This window comes from Ctenopharyngodon idella, chromosome 1 (assembly GCF_019924925.1).
Source record: "Ctenopharyngodon idella isolate HZGC_01 chromosome 1, HZGC01, whole genome shotgun sequence".
Taxonomy (NCBI): domain Eukaryota; kingdom Metazoa; phylum Chordata; class Actinopteri; order Cypriniformes; family Xenocyprididae; genus Ctenopharyngodon; species Ctenopharyngodon idella.
The window spans coordinates 17,263,167-17,283,436 of record NC_067220.1 but is presented as its reverse complement, the minus strand read 5'-3'; the positions used below and the strand labels follow the sequence as shown (position 1 = coordinate 17,283,436).

The 20,270-nt window shown below is 36.9% G+C and overlaps 1 protein-coding gene across 10 annotated transcripts in view; it reads right to left on the bottom strand.

The window, feature by feature from the left end:
* Positions 1-20,270, bottom strand: part of fat1a (FAT atypical cadherin 1a) — an 88,961-nt gene that overhangs the window by 42,426 nt on the left and 26,265 nt on the right. For all 10 annotated transcript variants that reach the window (XR_007931362.1, XR_007931357.1, XR_007931373.1 and 7 more), the window contains one exon: positions 4,616-4,677. Coding sequence is in view for 7 of the 10 variants with exons in the window: in XM_051903939.1 (XP_051759899.1) it covers positions 4,616-4,677 (62 nt within the window). In the remaining 3 variants the exon portion in view is untranslated. The remainder of the gene's footprint in view (positions 1-4,615; positions 4,678-20,270) is intronic.

Below are 20,270 nucleotides of genomic sequence, written 5' to 3'. Positions count from 1 at the left end.
CATGTTTTTTGTTGTTATAAGCTATGAAAGGCGATTTGTTGATTGGATGATTCAATGACTCACTCATAACACACAAAAGGATTGTCTACACATACTGGTGTAATGATGCCAAAAGAATGAATCAGTGAACAATTTTTTTTTTTTTTTTTTTTTTTTTTTTTTTTTTTTTAGGTGAACAGATTCAGAAGTCATTGCAATGAATCACCAGTAATAGGTGCAAGCATCTTGAACATTAGATATGTGTTCAGAGCTTTCAAGGCAGTAACGCAATTCACATGCCTGGAAGACAGGCAAAGCAACGCCCTACATCCTCAGTCATTCAGAGTGAATTCCAAGAAATAAATTACATTTCTTTGCAAATCAACTTAAGTGTATCGTGGGCATACTTTCTTGTTTGGTTTTAGAAGTTCAAAGAGCAACAGGGCTATGCATGCCTCAACATGTTCCAGAGTAGCTCTCTCTCTGTTCTTTATTTTCTCAAATTTCCCTCCCTTCCCCCTTTAGGAGCATTTGCACCTTACACCTTCCTTCCCAGCTCTTAAGTGTGTGTGAAAGTTTGCAGGGCTCTCTCCCATATATCTCACACACACATACACTCAAATGCCCTCACCCTGGCCCCGTATAACTGTCCCTCCCTCTCCCCCCAGGCATCTTCTGCCTCCAACTAACCTCAGCGAACCCCTGAGCACCAGCTCATTCCCCCGTCCCCTGCAGTGCTGTGCCCAGCAGGATTGCACTGCCCCTGGGAGAGAGACAGCCAGACTCCTGGGTGAGAGGCTGGGTGAGACAAGACCCCTGGAGGAAATATGTCAATAAAGAACTTCCTGTTGCTGGACCCCTGACTAAACACCAGCCAAAAACCCAAACTGCCAGAGTTGTCATGACTACTGCAGTGGGCCACCGGAGCAGTGCGAGGAAAAAAAAGAGGAGAAACAGGATCCAGAAGAATGCGTGTGAACAGTGACTGGACTGACGGTCATTTGTTTATTAGCCTTTCCCTCAGCCGGTCTAAAGCAGTGCGGTAATCAAATTAAGCATGAGATCATAACAGTCCAAGAAGGTGTTTGAACAAAAAAGACAGTTGCTTCAAACAAGAGAAATGTATCCAAAAATCACATTATAATCTTTCTGTTTCCACGGACCAGATATCCAACAGACTAGTCAGTCTGTCAAGTTTTTTGTTTTATTTTAATATTCTTTTAGAGGAAGTGCTGTAGAGAGGGTAAATTTATTGTGACTGTAATGAACAATTCAGTCTGCCTGATGAGATCGCCAAAGACCTAAAAAGTGATTCTACTGGCTGAAAGAATTTTTTAATGGGAAATCCTACAAAATCACTTCATGATGCATGTTGTCTGAACAATGTTATTAAGACCATTAATATTTTTATAACTATACATTTTGGAACCAAAAAAAAAAAAAAACTATAGATTTTGGAACAAAACAGTTGATAAGTTCACTTGTATTAGTAATCTTATGATTTACAGTAGCATTAATTTTGTCAGCTATTTTTTTTTTTTTTTTCATTTAGTCTGACTTTAGCCCTGTGTCAAATGTACTTTTTTTTTTTTTTTTTAGTTTTTAGCATATTTAGTCAACCTTGTCCTGTTTTTGTTTAGTCAAGTTTTAGTCGACTAAATGTCTGGCCATATTAGTCTAGTTTTAGACAATGAAAAATGTTGTCTTGCTGCATAATGTTTAAATTGAGAATCACAATTATTTTGCTTAAAATTATAAGCAATATTATTTGTCATTTGAAAAATGTATTTTTATTTTTTTATCAGAATTTGTGCACTTTCACCTATAAGCACAAATCAAGAGGAAGTCAACTCACATGCATGGTTTATTTTACCTCATCTAATTTCCTGATTTATTATAGGCTATTTATAATATAAATTAACACACTCTCTAGTCTACATTATGAAAATGGGTAAAACAAGAAACTTCTCTCAAAAATGTGAACAGTAAAATTCCTAATAGTAATCAAACAGTCGATGGGCCCCACTGGCTTCCATAGTATTTTTTTTTTTTTTTTTTTTCCATACTATGGAAGTCAATGGGGCCCATCAACAGTTTGGTTACCCATATTCTTCAAAATATCTGCTTTTGTGTTCAGCAGAAGAAAGAAATTCATACAGGTTTGTAACAACTTGAGGGTGAGTAAATGACAATTTTCATTTTTGGTTGAACTATCCCTTTAATGTTTTTCTATTAAAACAACAGCAAAAAGACTTCATACTGTCACACGCAACAGTGGTTGCATAAGAGCATTGATTCTGCAACCACAATCGCAAACAATGTAGTCGAGATTTATGTTTGGATTTATTACAGTTTATTACTAAACAGGTTTGATCGCAGATTTGATCGCAGCAAACAGAACATGTGTACAGACTGGCTGTATGAAACTTTCATTTGAGCAGAATCTCTCAAGTAGCACATTTTCTTAAGTATACCAGGAAAATGTATCCCCTGATTGGGGGATTTAAAATCTTGACATCTAGCAACCGCAAACATGAAAGCTCGTAGAGGCCTGTTTAAAACAGTCTGTGTTCTTGTGTTCAGTTACATATTTGATACTTCAAAAAGCATATAGCTCAAATATCTCCCAATGTGGATATATGTGTTTGCATTTACTCAATAAACCCATAGAGACTTTAAATGTGATTGGGCTGGCCACCAATTAATGCAGCCTTGCTTTTCTATTTAAAAGTGCAATTAAAAGGGTAATAGACAATGTTAGGTGAAAAGCATTCTTTACAGCTCCTTACAGTTAAGGCAGCTGATATACGGCATCTAAGTCGAATGAAACTACACGCACCACCAAACTCCAATCTCAACAGTTAAAAAAAATAAATAAATAAAAAGCTTAGTTAATTAAAAACCAGTGGAACAGTTTTAACCTTGAGGGGATCTTGGCACTACTAATATTTAGCTGAATTGTTGGCATTAGCTAATTACAAGCCTACTGTCTATCGGTCAGCAGGCTTTGCTTTGAAGTCAAGAGGAGCTCTTCACATCACTGAGGCATGGAGAGAAGAAGGGAGGACAGACACTGGATGAGCATTTGCTGCAGGGTGTACCATCCTCCCTGGTTTTATTTCCTGTCCGCATCCCTCTTGTCATTTACAATACAATTAAAGTTGCAGAAATGGGCATGAAAGAACTGGGAAGGGCTGGTGCAAATTTGCCAAATTAAACTACATGCCACAGGCCTTGAATTGCACAATCTATAATGATAATTAAAGTAGCATCAATCTCTGAAGTCTTTTGTGCACAACTTGAAGTATCAGCAAACTGTGGTTGGTTTTTGGGGAAGAAAGGGAAAGGGTGGTAAAGAGTTATTGAGAAAAAGAGGGAGAGAGAGCGAATGAGAGAAGCTTGCAGCTCAATTAAAATCCACAAGTATAAACTTTGGCTGGGCAGGGTGACGCTTCCTGTTCTGGCCTGCCTAATCCCGAGACGGTACACTGAGAGAGAACAAAGGCAAACCCCCACACGCATATACACACACACCTACCCTCCACACACACCGGATATCTAAATCCCCACAGAAGCATGTTGGAAGGAATGGAGGGGGGAAAATGCAGTCTGCTCACGTGCACAGTTTAGTTTGGTGACTTGTGTCTTGAAGTTTTTTAAAGGCTGAAGTTTTTTAATCATCTCCCCCTTATTAGGCTTTTTCCTTTGCTCCCAGGGAGATTCCTTTAAAATAACATTCTAGGTTAAAGTTTTGTAGGTTAAACTACAAAACAGGGTTCAACAATAAGTTAAGAACAAAAATGTGTAAAAGTTGCTTAAAAATGACATTACATAATATTATATTTTATTATATACCAATGTTCAAAAGTTTGGGATCAGTAAGATATTTTTTTAGAAATTAATAATTGTATTCAGCAAGGATGCATTAAATTAAATAAGTGACAGTAAAAACATTTTTGTAATGTTACTAAATATACATACATATTTCAGATAAATGCTGTTTTTTTTTTTAAACTTTCTATTCTTTAAAGAATCTTTAAAAAAAGTATTAGTATGGTTTAGACAAAAATAGTAAGCAGCTTAACTGTTTGCAACATTGATAACAATAAGAAATGTTTCTTTAGCATCATATCAGCATTTTAGGATGATTTCTAAAGGATCATGTGACACTGAAGACTGATGCTGAAAATTCAACTTTGCCATCACAGGAATAAAATGATTTTTAAAATATATTAAAACAGAAAAGAGTTGTTTTAAATTGTAATATTTCATAATAAAAAAAATGCAGCCTAGTTGATCATAAAAGACTTCAAAAACATTTCAAAAATCATACTGACCCCAAACTTTTCAACAGTAACAAATGAACAAAGGTTTGTGAAATGTACAACGGTTGCCCTTAGACTTCAATTGCAAAAGCATTTTTGTACATGTTTTAAAGAAATTATTTCTTGCAGTTATCAACAGCACACCAGAGTTGCTGCACATATAGATTAACTTTAACCTAGAACATTCCCTTAGAAGAAAAAAAGGATCCTTTTAGGACCTCTCGAAATATGCGTTTCTAGGAATGTGATTGTTTGCTCTTAGGAAGTGTGTTGTGAACATGTGATCAGCAGATGTATCTAGGTGTTTTTACCTCCAGAATATGTTCATCCTGCTGTTCTCTGTCCAGCTTCCGAGACGTAGTAGTAACCAGACCTGCAAACACATGAGCACAATTTAATAACAATTTAATAACCCCATTAAAATTTCCAAGTTAGGGCCTCATTCTGAAATGGCTACATTTTTTTAACAACAATTTTGTAATAATAATACAATTTTATCTCTGAGGATCTGCTCGAAGGTAGGTTTTGTCTGATTTATTTAACTTCTGGGTGCAATTTTGTTGAGTAACCCAACCCCCACCCCACACACAAACGTTAAATTCAGCTGCACATAACTACAGAAAAGGGCATTGTGCATGTGTCAGGATTGTTTTAAAGCTAAACACACACACACACATGCTTTAAACACACACTCACACAAAACAGACAACACAAACCTCACACACTACCTTCAACCAAACACACAACACTCATTATAAATTGCTTCAAGCACTGAAAAGATGAGTGAAATGTCAATGTAACCATCTCTGCGTTTACTCTGTGTGTGGATCTGTTAGTAGGTGTATGTTTTTCTGAGGTGGGTTTTTGAAGATTTCTCTCAAGAGCTTTGCTTTATATTACAGCAAAATAGAATCAGAGCTAAAAGGAAATTCAACTGGAAGTGAATTCAAGCACCGGACCCAAAGAAGTCTGTATAAACGGGCAGACAGGCAGATCGAACAATGCAAATGAGCACACATTTCTGTAAAGAGCGTCTCGATTGCAGATAATAAGCAGACTTGTGTTTCTCCGTCAGTATAATTGTACATTAGATGGGGCAGAGCACGCGGCGGACTTTGCCAGCCCCAGCCACACGAGAGACGCCTGCCGACCGCACCACGTCTGATTAGTGCAGAAAAAGGATTTCCGAAACCAGAAGCCATCAATGGCGCACATGCAGGCAGCAGAAATAGCCTGGCCACAACACGCCTCCTGCTCCTGGTCAAAACTGTGTTAGGTTGCTAACCATCTCTCTCTCCTTAGCTCTCGCAGTCATACATGGGAATGAAAATAAACTCTGAATGCGGGCAGTCATCAAAATCTCTACACTTTAAAACGTTATATTAAAGGCAATGCTACGTTTATAGACCAAGAACTTGACTAGAATGGAAAAGGACATTAAATAGGCACATTTAACAGGGTTTTATAGGAATTTACAAGCAATATATATATATATATATATATATCCCACTGTTAGGCTTTGTAAAGTAACAATATGTGGCTGATATTCTGAGTTATTGAGTTAGGCAGCTTATAAAAAGTTAGGCAGCTTTTAAGTGTCTCCCAAGAGTTTGGTGTTCAGAATATGCAGATATGACTCTTTTTCCACTATTAAATACTTTCACAAGTTCACATGAATATATATTGCATATGAGGGATGCCTATTAAGCTAAAACAAATCTCTTGGCCGAAATGAACGCCCTTCCCCTAGATATTGTTCCACGTGAGCATATGTGTATACCGCTGAGGTGTACGTCTGCTGGATGGACCTTAAGAACATGCTGCTAAAAAGACGCCCATGTTCGTACCCACAATCCATTTCTTCCTGGGCCAAAAAAACAGTGGTCTCCTGCAACGTGGGCTAAGCTAGCCAAAGAAAATTACAGTTCAGCCATTTTTGGAAAAAGAAAAACAAGAAGGAGGCTAGAAGATGCGGGAGCAAATGGAAAGAAAGAAAGAAAGAAAGAAAGAAAGAAAGAAAGAAAGAAAGAAAGAAGAAAGAAAGAAAGAAAGAAAGAAAGAAAGAAAGAAAGAAAGAAAGAAAGAAAGAAAGAAAGAAAGAAAGAAAGAAAGAAAGAAAGAAAGAAAGAAAGAAAGAAAGAAAGAAAGAAAGAAAGAAAGAAAGAAAGAAAAGAAAGAAAGAAAGAAAGAAAGAAAGAAAGAAAGAAAGGTTTATGATGTTAATGCTAGTTTGGTCAGACAATATTGTATTTCCAGTGAAGCTAGTTGACCACGGGACTCTAGTTAAGCTAGTTAAGAAGCCTGGTGGAAACACCAGTAAACTGGGATGAATTAGTACTCTTTGCAGGCACCTTAATTTCATTAGCCATCAGATGATATTTACCCTCTTTGTATCTGAAAAAATAAAATGAATTTTACCCAAAGATTTCATTATTTGAGCTGTACTTACAGCTTGTGCTTGTCTCACTGAGAGCAAGCGCGTGACCCTCAGCTAAAATCCTCTCTGCTAACCACTGTACTCTTACAATAAACCCATAGTGAAATCTCACATATAATGATAGCGCCGCCACACTGCCACTAAAAAAAAAAGGATAAAATCAGAAAGAAAACAGCAAAAAAGAGCATCAAAGTGCCTGGGTAAATGACACTCTTTCCTCTAAAACACTTCTGTTCTGCTCGGGAAAAAAAGAAGGGCTATTTTCTCTTTCTGGCTCACTTGAACTCTCCCTCACTCAGACGGAAGGCTATTGATGGACTTTAGAAGAGGTATCATTTAGCAGGCAGGAATGCAACACCTCGTATCTGAGACTGAGGTGCCACATTCCTCATTAAGGGTCTCGAACACATGTTAAAGCACACACTCTTAAAGAAATGCACATGCAGATGAATGTACATACAAAAAGTTCTCAAGGCCTACTAACAAGCACAAAACAGTCTGTGCCACAGCTACATAGATAAATGAGCACATACACAAAGATGTGCTCTACAGTGGGCAGACCCGGGCAACGTTCCCAAATGCACCCTAACTGTGTGTGTGAATGGCAGCCATTTCAGAGCTGAGAGAGAGATAGAAGGGCAACACTTGAGGTTGAGAAAGGAGTCTTTGCGTGGTTTGTGTCTCTCAGAAAAAGCTTCACATTAGCTTTACACCATTAACCTCCTGCAGAACACTCAATAGAGCATATCAAAGCCACACTACACACACAAATATGTGCTCAGATAAGTCACAAACATGCAAATGCTGAAATATTTTAGATTATTCTACTAATAAATTTGCTTTCCACAACTAAGGGCCAGATTTTCTAACAGCTTGCACCAGCACAAACTCTCTTTTGGCATTAAAAAAACGACTGTCAGGATTTACTAAAAACATGCAGTGAAAAATTAGCGCTGAAAAGGCATGGGCACAGCTACTTTTGCGGATGACCTTATTACATAGGCATTTGTAGAAGTTTCCCTTTCAGTTTCCATTTCAGTTTCCCTTGCAAGGTGATTTACTATGGTTTGCACTAGTCAATTTACCGGTATTTGCGCCAATATTTAATGCCCAAAAGGCATTTCTTAAAAGGGGGGTCTAATGCTATTTCACGCATTCTGACTTATTTACACTGTTAAAGACTTGGATTATCATGCTAAACATGGCCAACGTTTCAAAAAAACGAGTTGTACGAATAACAGAGTATTTCTGTGCCAAAAATACTCTCACAGACTTTGGACAGTTTTTTTTCGAGCATGGAATTCCTAGTATGGGCACTTCTCCCGGAAGAGCGTGCGCACAAATCGACTAGAGCGAGAGAGCAAGAGCACGCCCATCAACGCGCTTCGTTTGGCTTTACGGAAGTCGTCGACAGCCCTGCACAGGACTTGCTTGAGAAAGAGGATATTATTATTATTATTATAAGGATATTATTAAAATATCCATAGAAACCGCCTTAAATTAACAATCAAAATAAGGATAAAGTCGTGTCTGATAGTTGCAATCAATTTTTTATTGGTTAAAATGAATGGAGAATATCTCGTGTTTTTCCGTGGCTGCTCGAGCCCTCAGCATCGGCTTTTTTTTTTTTACAAACAAGGCCCAGTTTGAAACTGAAAGATGGAGCGTTCACAGCAATAAACATCCTGGTCATGAGTCGGAACCGCAGGTGGTAAGTAAAACTGCATCATATGTCTGTGCATATAATGTAAACAACATGAATGTAGTGAATTCATAAATTCATTATTCATCATTCAATATACGCTATATTCTTTTTAGTGATTCAAAAGTTATCCAGGGATAATGCGATGATGTATTGTGTGTGTTTAAATACATTTGTTTAGCTGACAATCGATAGCTTGCAGACGTTCACGGCACGCCTCCAGGAGCTTGGCTGTTTTTGGAAAGACTCGGTACAGCGTATCTGTCTTTTATAAATCTAATAAAAATAAAGATTCTTCGGAGATATGAAGGATGTTATACTACTCGATAGGTACTCAAGATTAACATGAGATTGGCAGAAACTGTGCGTGTTATGTACCTAATTTACGCTACTCTTGGTAGATTGCGTTGGTCATTATGGACATGATCCGGCTGCATCTGTTTTCTTTAATTTGTGCGTCCTCGGTAGATCACGCACAGAACTTTCCACTCCCATTTGCACTTTTTTGGAATTGTGCTCTACACTAATTTGCCGTTTATTAAATCTGGCCCTATATGTATTATATGCGCATGTAGCAAATTTACATTAAACAGCGTATAAAGGACCTGTTAAAGGCATTTACAGTAACAGTAATTTGTAGTGGCAAAGCAACCTAGTAATTAATTTTCAATCAGAGTTTGCAATTAAAGATGACATAAGCAACAGTTGCAACTATTAGGGATACACCACTATTAAAGTCGGCATGAAACAGAAGTTTGAATAATATTTTCTTCCTTATTTTGACATTTATCCAAGCTAAAATATAGGGTGGGACTTCATTTTGTTCTTTGGGTATTGACTGGATCATTGTCATTCGCTGCAATCTCATGCGAGTAACAGGTTGTCCCGCCTTCACAACAGTAAACACGTCATCAGAAAAGAGATGTTGTTGCTAGAGGGAGGGGGAAGTGATTCGGATTTAAAAATAAAAGGGCACGTGATTTTAAAAAATGAATGATGTGCATGGATAAATCATTTAAAATAAATACTGCAATATTCAATAAAAAAGACTTATTACCTTTAGGTGACCATTGAATTAATATATATATATATATATATATATATATATATATATATATATATATATATATATATATATATATATATACATACATACATATATATATATATATATATATATATATATATATATATATATCTACATACATATATATATATACACATACATACATACATACATACATACACACACACACACACACACACAAACATATTTTTCAAATGTATATGTGTTCTATAATTGTAAATTCAATTAAATTCTGACATCTCCAGGCATTTCTCAAAACAGGACCTCTCAAAATCATTTGTGTCATTTGTGGATAATGCAGACATCATCTGAATAAATCCCATCAGTCTCGTCCGGTGACTTCAGCTCAGTATCTGCATTTAGCAACCAAAGGGCCCTGGAAATGGGGCAAGCTGATGGTAGGAAATTCCTATCTGAGACTGACTGAGATTACCAACACTGAGCTTTCAGACCTCCGCTCTATTCTGTGTACTAACTCCATTTAGAGTGTGGGTCAGGAAGAGAGAGAGAGAATGAACAAGAATAAAGAGACAAATCCCTGGCAGATAATGTCTCTTTCAAAACATTCTTTCTGATTTGAGTATTCCAGAGCTCACAGCTCACTCATGCATGGGGACGGCCTGGATTTACTACACTAAATCACTGCATTCCTGCCTCTGTGCAAGCATGTGTGCGCAAGGTCATGTTCACATTAAGACTGCAGCATTTTTTTCTACATCATGTACGGCACACTACCACAAAAAGTATCTGTGCCGTCCTTTAAGCATAAGGTGCTTCTGCACCACTAGTGGCACCAAAAGGAATTGCAAAAATAATGATTATTGAGTGCTGCAGGAATGAGTCCTAAAACCCAGAAATTAGCATTTTTAAAAATTTCTGGTTCCATTGTCTTGAAGTCGATACGTTTTTTAATGTGTTTTTGGTTAAATACCTGAATTAAGGTCTTTGGTTAACACAAGTTAAATACATCAATACATCAATAATAGGGATGCACCGAAATGAAAATTCTGGGCCAAAAATAAAAATTTAGAATGCACTTGGCAGAAAAATGAAAATAAATAATAAATAATCAATTAATTAATCAAACTTATTTAATAATCAACACTCAAATAGCTAAAGCTGAATTGTACAGACATTTAAAAATTGCACATAAGGCAGTTTTTATATCAACTTTTATATCACCTTTTTAATAACAGAATTGTTTCTACTCCAGTTTGTTGGTGAAATATAAACATTTAAACGACAATAAATGGTAATAACTTGTTTTCATGACATATTTATTCAAAAATAGCCTACATGTACATTAAATAATGAAGACATTGTCATCTCCGCAGCAGTGTTCATGGAGTTAGTCCCACCTCTAACACGCCATTGGTTGATTCATAAGTTGGCATGTTGGGTCACTCAAGTACCAAAGTGGAAGTCAGCCTATAAATGACTTAATTACAGTGGTCTCTAAATGTTAAATTGGAAAATGAGAAATTATTTTAACATTGAGGGGAAAAAACTTATACTAATAATATACTAATAAAATACTAATAATATTATACTAATAAAGCTTCTTTTACAATGGCAAATCACATTGTTAATTATATGTATGTGTAACATTGTAAAGATTCTGTCAGAGGTCAAACGCTTTTATGTACTTTCACTCGCTCGGCTGGGTTGAATATCAGGAAGATTTCTGGTGTGTGAAATCCGTAGGTTAGCAGTAAACAAGAGGGACAGGTGTGCCGGTGGATATGTTCGCAAGCCTCTAAAACCCTGCAACTTTATCCACAGGAATGAGTGAGAGGGAGGGGGGAGTGATTTGTGTTTTTTCCCCTCTGCACCTCGCTTTGGTTTTGCATGCTTAATAACCCTTTGTGCCTCGTGCCAACTGCGGGAGCCTAAAAGGCAGGAAACGACAGGAAGTCGTTGGACATAGTATCCATTTCTTTTCAAGCTTCCCCTGCTTTGGGTTGAACCCTTTGAAAAGAGTGCATGGCATTGTTGTATAACAACCCCCAGGTTTTTTCTTTTCCTTTTCTTATTTTTTCTCATCTAAAAAAAGCAGGGCCCTACTGAAAGTTGATAGGAAGGTGAAAAGGAGGCAAGAGGAGAGAGGAGAGGAAAGCAGGTCTTGTGAATCATTGCAGCTATATCCTCTTTTCACTCCAATTAAACAAGCAGAGCAGAGCTCAAAGGCACAGAGGTGGCTCGTAGACTTCTAATTACCTGAGCTGATTTCTATCCCAGCAGCCAGTGCTCTTGATATTGTCAGTACAGTGAGCTAAAACTACTGTGGTAAGAGGACAAAGAGGGACCTAATGCAGATATCGTGTATTACACCAGAGATCTGATATTTCCAGTGTGTGTGTGTGTGTGTGTGTGTGTGTGTGTGTGTGTGTGTGTGGTTTGTACACCAGAACACGAGCTGTCAGCATTATACTGAGCACAATTCGTTCTGCTTGTGCCTGCCAGCTAGAGAAATAATTCCAATTCTCACACTACCTGCACACCCAAGGTACAAAATTAACATGCAGTCTTATTTTAGTTTTATTTATATACTATAATAGTAATATAGTAATACTATTTTGAATTAGCTTTTATTTTTTATATTTTAATTTGTTTGTTTTGATTTTATGTGCTTTTGTCATGTTTATTACCTTTTCTACATTGCTATATCACTTTAATTTTTATTTTAGTTTTATTAATTTTAGTACTTTAATTTATTTCAACTTATTTTAGTTAGTTGCCAAGGCAACATTTCAATATTTTTTAAGTTAAGTTTTTCTATCCAATGTTTATATTTTATTTTAGTTTTATTTCAGTTACCAAAAATGCAAAAATAGGTTTTGGTGAATAAGTTACTGAGTAACTGACAATTAGTGTTTTTTTTTTGTTGTTTTTTTTTTAAAGATTTATTTTTGGCATTTTTCATTATGATACAACAGTATGCAGACAGGAAGCAAAGTGGAAGAGAGAGGGGGGATGGGATGGGGAAAGGTTCACAAACCGGGACTTAAACTCGGGTCGCCAGAAGTGCAACAGTGCTATATGTCGCCATGCTGCCCACGAGGCTATCGGAGCCGACCTGACAATCAGTGTTAATCAACAAAATTACTGACAAAAATGTTTGTCGTAGAAGTTTTTTTTTTTTTGCACACAATGGCAAATGCCAGACGAAATAAACAAGTTTTAACATACAGCTGACCCCCCCCCCCCCCCCCCCCCCCCAAAAAAAAAAAAAAAAAAAAAAAAACAGTTTACACATTGTCCATTAAAATGTGTTTGCTGACTGAAATATGCAATTTTAATCACAATGAAATGGATAATGAATACATATGACATGATGATAAACTGAATTTGAAAGGACAAAAATTTCAAAAGACAAAGTTCCAAAACTTACTGTCATTGACAAGTATAAACAAGCCTCAAAATATTTATGTTCCACAGTATATAGAAAGTCATATAGGTTTAAAATGACATGAGTGAGTGAGGATGAGTAAATGATGACAATTTTCTTTTCTGGGTGAACTATCCCTTTAAGCTGAAAATGCTTTTGACATGAAGAACATACTGATATTTGATCCTCCTCTCTCTCCACACATGCGCTTCCGCTCCCAGAAATGAGTAGTCACATTCTCTTGTGTAAATACACTCCCTCACATAAAGCCTTTTCTTTTATCACATCGTTCGAAGTCCAACTCAGTGGGGTGCTTTCGAAAATCAGGCTGAAAGAAGCTTTCAGGCGGATAGGTTAATTTCTCTCCACCGACAGGTAGAGCACAGAAAGAATTTCTCTTACACATACAGTCGAGCAAAAAAGTGTAGCGCAGTCATTGAGAGAAAGCATTTCACGAGGGCAAAGGAAAAGATGGAGATGCTAGCGAACCGCCCACACACCTTACACAGAGCAAAGGCCTCTAGGAAAGACCTTAAAGAAATAGAGAAAGTGAGAAAATGAAGGTGTGAAAATGAAGGGGCAAAGGGAGTGTGTAAGCTAATGCATGTGCACTTATGCAGGAACACGTGTGTAAATACACATCATATTTATGCAAGATCACACCCACACACTCACTTTATCACTTTAACTGTCCTGTGAGGAAGGGATTGAGGTCAGTATGAGCAGGTTAACCAGACTCGGGTTCTTTTGCATGACCTGACTCAAAGACTGGAACAATCCGTTCACCTGCAGTGCGTGTCATTATCCTTAGCTACACTCGCTGAACAAATCTGCGGCTGTGAATGAAGCTCTAGCACAAAACACAAATTCAACAGGGATCCATGTTTCTCTGCCAGCTATCTCCATGGAAAATTCTAGTGCTTTTTGTTGAGTGTGGCTGTGGTGCACAGGTGTCAGAGAAAATTACAGTCTTCAGATGTTATGAGCTGGAATTTTAGGTCGGCTGTATTTTGCATTTTCTTTATTGCCTGAGTGTCTTTTACCTGAAGTACTTTGTCTGATGTCAGAAAATATTTAATACATTATCTCTCTCTCTCTATTTGTTTATATATCCATATTTATCCATCTACAAATAAACAAACAAATACATGAGGAGATAAATAAAAAGAGAGGTAATTAAATATAAATACTGTATTCATTTATTTACCTCTCTATCTATCCATCTGGACGGATGGACGGACGGATTGTGCTCATATAGATGTGTGTTTTTGAACGTGTCATTTTACATCTTTCTATAAATGGTCTTAATGGACTGTGTGGGAGATTTGTGTTGTGCACATTTGATTATGTCTACATAGAACAATAAACTCTTTTTCAAAAGATCAAGGAAAATCCTGTTTTCCATGACATGTTCCCTTCAATGAAACACAAAAGCAGTGCTAAGACCTGTTTACTGTTGCCAAAAGGGGGGGGGGGAACTCTCATCCAAGCCCTTAGTTATATCGTCCAAGGTCCTTTTGTGACCATGCAGACAAATGTGCCAGCTGAGAATAGGGTTGTTGCGATAACCGCAATATTGTAATACCGTAATACTGACAAGACAACCACAGAGGAATACAAGCAACCGCCGCAATCGTGATGTTCACATTTTTTCTTTTTTCATAAGGCTATGCCCTTCTTATTTAACATTCAATACACATGCATTAAGTGTAAAAAAAAAAAAAAAAAAGTTAACAATGATAACAAGAGTTAAGAATGTTTTTTTTTTTATTTGTTTTGTTTTTCCGCCAACTGGCTCCTTTCTACTTAATTAAGACTCTGTGTACCATTGTGATTTGTACAGAGGCTCCATAGATTTGCACTAAACAAGCCTAAGCAGACAGAGAGTGTGAGAGAGAAATCGACTGAGAAAACCTGCATCTGTCCTTCTTCAGGTCAATTCATATATTCGAAAAAAAATTTGCCATGTCCGAAGAGGAAAACGATATCTCTATCGTAGCATCATTTCAACATTAAAGGGTATTTTTTCCCATGAATGCTGTTAGCGCTCGTCAATGCTTTGAATCAATGCCATTGGTCTCTATGTGAAGCATTAGCTTCAGCGTTACCCCAGCGACACATTGCTGGTGGGTTGAGCCTTGTAAAGTGGTGATCAAAGTTAAAATAATTTCAACACCTTGTTTAATTCATGAATGAATCAACTAATACATTCAAAAATGCTATATGTAATGACTCACTCAAAGACAGTACAGTTGCCAGGTTTGAGTAACAAAACCAGCCCAATTTCTATTCAAAACCCGCCCGATAACAGCCAAAACTACCCTGATCGCTGGTAATTCCCTGGTAAAAATCTCGTTCTGGCAGGGGGGTTCCCCATAAAATTCGCACTCCCTGGGGTAAAAATCGAGTGGGGGGGTGTCGCTTCAACCTGCGGCAACAGTGTAAAAGTAGCCCAATTCCACAGGAAAACCACAGACTTGGCAACATTGAAAGACTGAAAGTCCCTTGCCATAATAATGGCGCAATAATGTAACCTGCACTGACTGAAAAGCCTGTCTAGAATGCGCAGAGATGAGCAGTGCTGATACTGGTGAAACAGCAGTCTTAGAAAGCCTCTCGTTCAGTCAGATTCGAGGATCAGAACTAACTATTATACAAATAACAATAGCCCAACCATATTGTCAGTTTTATGCTCTGTTATGCGGGCCCTTATTTTGACATTCTGTTTCCTTTAGTTCCTGTTTCCCTGCTCTGTTTATTTTCAGTTTCATTGTTTACGGATTATCTTCTTGTTTGTTTCTATAGTTACGTATTAGTTTTACGTGTCTAGTTTACTTTCCTTTCTTCTGCCTCTGTTCATATAGCCCTGTGTTTTTAAGTTGTTCTTGGTCAGTTCTCGTTTATACATTGTGTGATGTGTTATTCTCCTGCATCTTCAGAGTATTTGGATTATTAATAAAGTTTTGTTTTTGAATCTCCATCTTCATGCCTGTTGGCCACTTCGTAACATGTAGGCCTATTTACATAGCAAAAAAAAAAATGAGAAAAAAATGGCGATAATATCACATATTATGCGATATTGAGCCACTCAAAATCACCACAAGGGAAATTACTACCACGACAGCCCTAGCTGAGAAATAAACAATCAAACACCATGGCTGCAGATGTGTTCTTCACCAATCTACCAGCAAACCAACAAACAAGTTTATTCTGTTTCTTCCCACAGGTCCTATTTTTTGCAGGGCAGCTTTGTAGACGCGCCAGCGCAGGGCCCTGCTGTTTCTGAGCATGTAATTACTGAGGTTTGGCCTGCTGCATATTTAACTGTTTTATCGTCAAGCGTAACATTTTGTGCAAAAAAAAAAAGAAATACTAATAATAGAGGTTAGCAGTGATAACAATTAAACTCCATATTCAACGGAGCATTCAAGGAAACCTTGTTCAAATACAAACAATGCAGGTAGCTATGGTATTATTGAAACCTGTGATAAGGGTTACGAGTTAATTGCTTGATTACTTTGCGCCATATCGCATGAAGCGCTTTTAAGTCTTGCAAGGAAGTTATGAATTGTTGAAATGACTAACAACATTGTAGACTATGATACTGTCTGCACACTCGTTCTTTAGTACACACAAAATGGCTCCTGGTACTCGTGTACAAAGATTTTGTGTGGATATCTTACTCTAGGTCTGCTTCTCAGTGATGAAAGTTTAAGAGGTTTTGATATACTGGAACAGACCTAGCTTGTCTGCTGCCTTACCTGGGAAAAAAAGGGGCTGTCACACTACACTTTTCTTTCCATTGACTTCCTTTCATAAAAATGCAGGAAATCGGAAACACAAGCTCATGCAAAGTTCTCTACATTCCAAAGTTCAAGTTTGGTGAACTCTGACCAGTGATTTGCGTCATGTGAAGAAGTGTGACCAATAGAACACTGAAACCTCACAGTGTGACCTCTTAACTTAGGGCTGGGCAACTCTGGCCCTCAAGATTCACTTTCCTGCAGAGTTTAGCTCCAACCCTGATGAAACTCACATGCCTGTAGCTTTCTAGTAATCCTGAAGACCTTGATTAGCTTGTTCAGATGTGCTTGTTTAGGGTTGAAGGTAAACTCTGCAGGAAAGTGGATCTAAAGGACCAGAGTTCCCCATCCCTGTCTTAGCTGAATTAAAAGAACAAACTTTAATGCTGCAGGTTTGCAGCGTTGCATGAAAGTGGAGTAGATTCTGTATTTTTATATTTTGGATTTATTATTTTGTTATATATCTTGTCTGTTGTAGTGTGGCTGCTACCTTCTTTCTGCGGAAGTCACTGAAACCTGACCAAAATCTTTCATTTATTTGAGGTAGTGATTGTTTTTTTTTTCATTTATTTTTAAAGGTAGTGACTGAAACCTTTCATTTTTATTCTAAGGAGTAAGGGGGTAGTGAAAGTGTTTTTTTTTTTTTTTTTTTCATTCTGTGTTAGTAAGTGGAATCTTTCATTTTCCCTCTGAGCTCAGAACTCTAACAGTAGTGCAAGTCATCATGATTAAATGGATTATACTCCTGGTTATTGTGAAATGCTTATTAAAGCAGGGAGAGCATTATCTTGTTCATTCATCACCCATGATAAGTAAATCTGGGCTAAAGGAAATTCAAGCAAAAAAACCAATCAACCTTGAGGCAGTGTATTTTAGTATTATTTCTATACTATTCGTTTTAATTTTAGTTTAACTTTTTGTCATTTCATGTGCTTTTGTCATTTTTTTTTTTTTAAATATTCCTATTTACCTTTCATTGATTTTTATTTCAATTTTAGTTTTAGTAATTTTAGTACTTTTCAATTAGTTGCCAAGACAACATTTGTAATTTTCATTGACATTTTTAAAGTTATTTTTATCTAATATTTACACATTTTATATCAGCTTTATTACAATTAACGAAAACAGTGTTTAATAGTTTTAGTTAACTATTGCCTTGAAGCTGAATTTAAATGTTTTCATTGACAGAAAATAACTTTCCTTTTCATTTTATATTTTTTTATTTATATATATATATATTTTTTTTAGATCTGTATCACATATTTCCTCCATTGAACTTTATTCATTTACAGACATGTACATGCTGTGCAGCTGTATGTTATCTAGGAAGAGACAAACCCATCCCTGATTACTCCCAGTTATGTTATATTATGTCTTGAGTCTGTAAGTGTTTGGGTGGGTGAGAACCCTGTGAAACTATGTACCGTCTACATTACATACTGATATGGCTGTACGAGATCAGTTATGCTTTGCAGAGCCCTTCCTCTACAGATCTGATATGCACTTTCAAGATGACAAAATATTTCAGGAACTTCTCTGAACCATCTTTGTTGATGACTATGAATGAAGGACTTCAGAACATGAAACTAGAAGAGCTGCAAAAAGATGTTTCCTAAATAGAAGTCTTATCTGTTTCTCATTGTAACACACACAAACATGCACTTTAATAATCCACACATCCGCCGCTCCTGGAATGGTTAATATTCGACTAAAAAAGTCAGACTGCCTCTCTTTTTTCCTCCCTTCCCTTTCTTTTCTTCCCTGGAGCGAATCCAAGTGTGGAACAGTTACTGAGAGAACAGTCTGCTGGAGGACAAACCCTTATTTGGTCTGAAAACTCATTGGCCAATGCTAGCAAAAATAACCTTCACATTTGTGTATGTAACTGCATTGGGAAAAAAGACCACACAAGTCAGTAAAACACTGTGAGAGAGGCTGGCCACCAACTTTCACAGACTGGCCAAAACCTTCAACTCAAATAAAACTTCAGGGCCAGTTTCTCAGACTGATTGCTTTCAGGTTCACAAATTCGAATGATGCTTCAATGGGCTTTTTCATTGCACATACTCACTTCATCCACATAAAGCTTGTGGATTTCAGAGAACCATACCCAGAGGAAAGAAAATTCACAAAATAAAGAGATCTCTTCAGTTGTTCCTCATGAATGGGAATGAATATAGAGCAAATGGAGACTTTTGCTTAAGTTTACATAATGTTTCCTAAGAAAAAGACCCTAAACAGAAGTTTCAGAAAAGATCTCAAAAAATGTCTCAAACTTTGCTCTGAACATTTCTCATGATATTCTTAATTTATAGCTCAATACTCTTACTGTACACTACAGCACTGTATTCAACATTGATAATAAGGATTTCTTAAGCACCAAAATCAGCATATTAAAATGATTTATGAAGAATTTTCAAAAACATTAAACATATCTTACCGCCCCTGAACGATTGAAAGATAGTGTATATCAATGGTTGGCTCATTGTTTTCTCGTCTCCTAAAAATTGATGGAGCAATAGGAATGTAGCCACTAGCTATCACAGTGTTTCTCAGTTAAGCTTTACAAGTTATTTGTTCTTAGCACTAAAACAAGTTCAGACAACAATGGTGAAGATATTGCAGGCGGTAGGTAATCTGACCTAACATGTTTCTGAAACGTCCTGAACTTGAAGTGTGAATCATTTCAAGGTTTCCTACATCTGCCGGCCTTTGAGTTTGCACCTTTTCACACCCGTTCTCCTTGGTATGCCAGCAAAATCATGTTCTACTCTACGGGGGAGAAGAGGATGAGGGAGGGAAACCATAGCTGTATAAAATATTCAGTGTGGGTCCATTTAGTAAACCCCATATGCGTACACAGTGATCCATGAAGAGAGTGAGAAAGAGAAGAGGGCGACAGTGGGAGCGAGAGACAGGGTGAGAAAACAAGAACATGGAGTAGATCTGAGAGCAGGCGAGTGTGCCTTCGTATGCTTTTTCACTGAGCCTTATGCTTCAGTAGATTTACATAAAAAAACAGGTTTGGGATTGATGGCACTCAAAGAATCTCAGAAGACCATTAGGACGCAGCTAACCGATCTCTTCCTGTCCGTTCGTATGTGTCCTGTAGATGAATGTCTACTCTGATGGACCATTTTCACTGTACTGATGTAGCATTAAAACGAACAAAATCCGCTCCGCAAACCATGCTTGACTGGGAAATGAATCACCAAGTTGAGAGTGAGCTGAACAAATAATTAACAGTTTTTTTGTTTTTTTTTAAACACAGAGTTTGAGCTTGGTAAGATTTTAAAAATGTTTTTGAAGTCTCTTATGCTCACCAAGGTATTTATTTGATAAAAAAAAATACATTAAAAAAAGTAATACTGTGAATTATTTTCACAATTTAAAATATATTTAAATATATTTACATATTTTAAAATGTAATGCACTCCTGTGATAACAGAGCTGAATTTTCAGCAGTCATTACTCCAGTCTTTAGTGTCAAATGATCCTTCAGAAATTATTCTAATATGTTGATTTAGTTCTCAAGTAACAATTATCAGT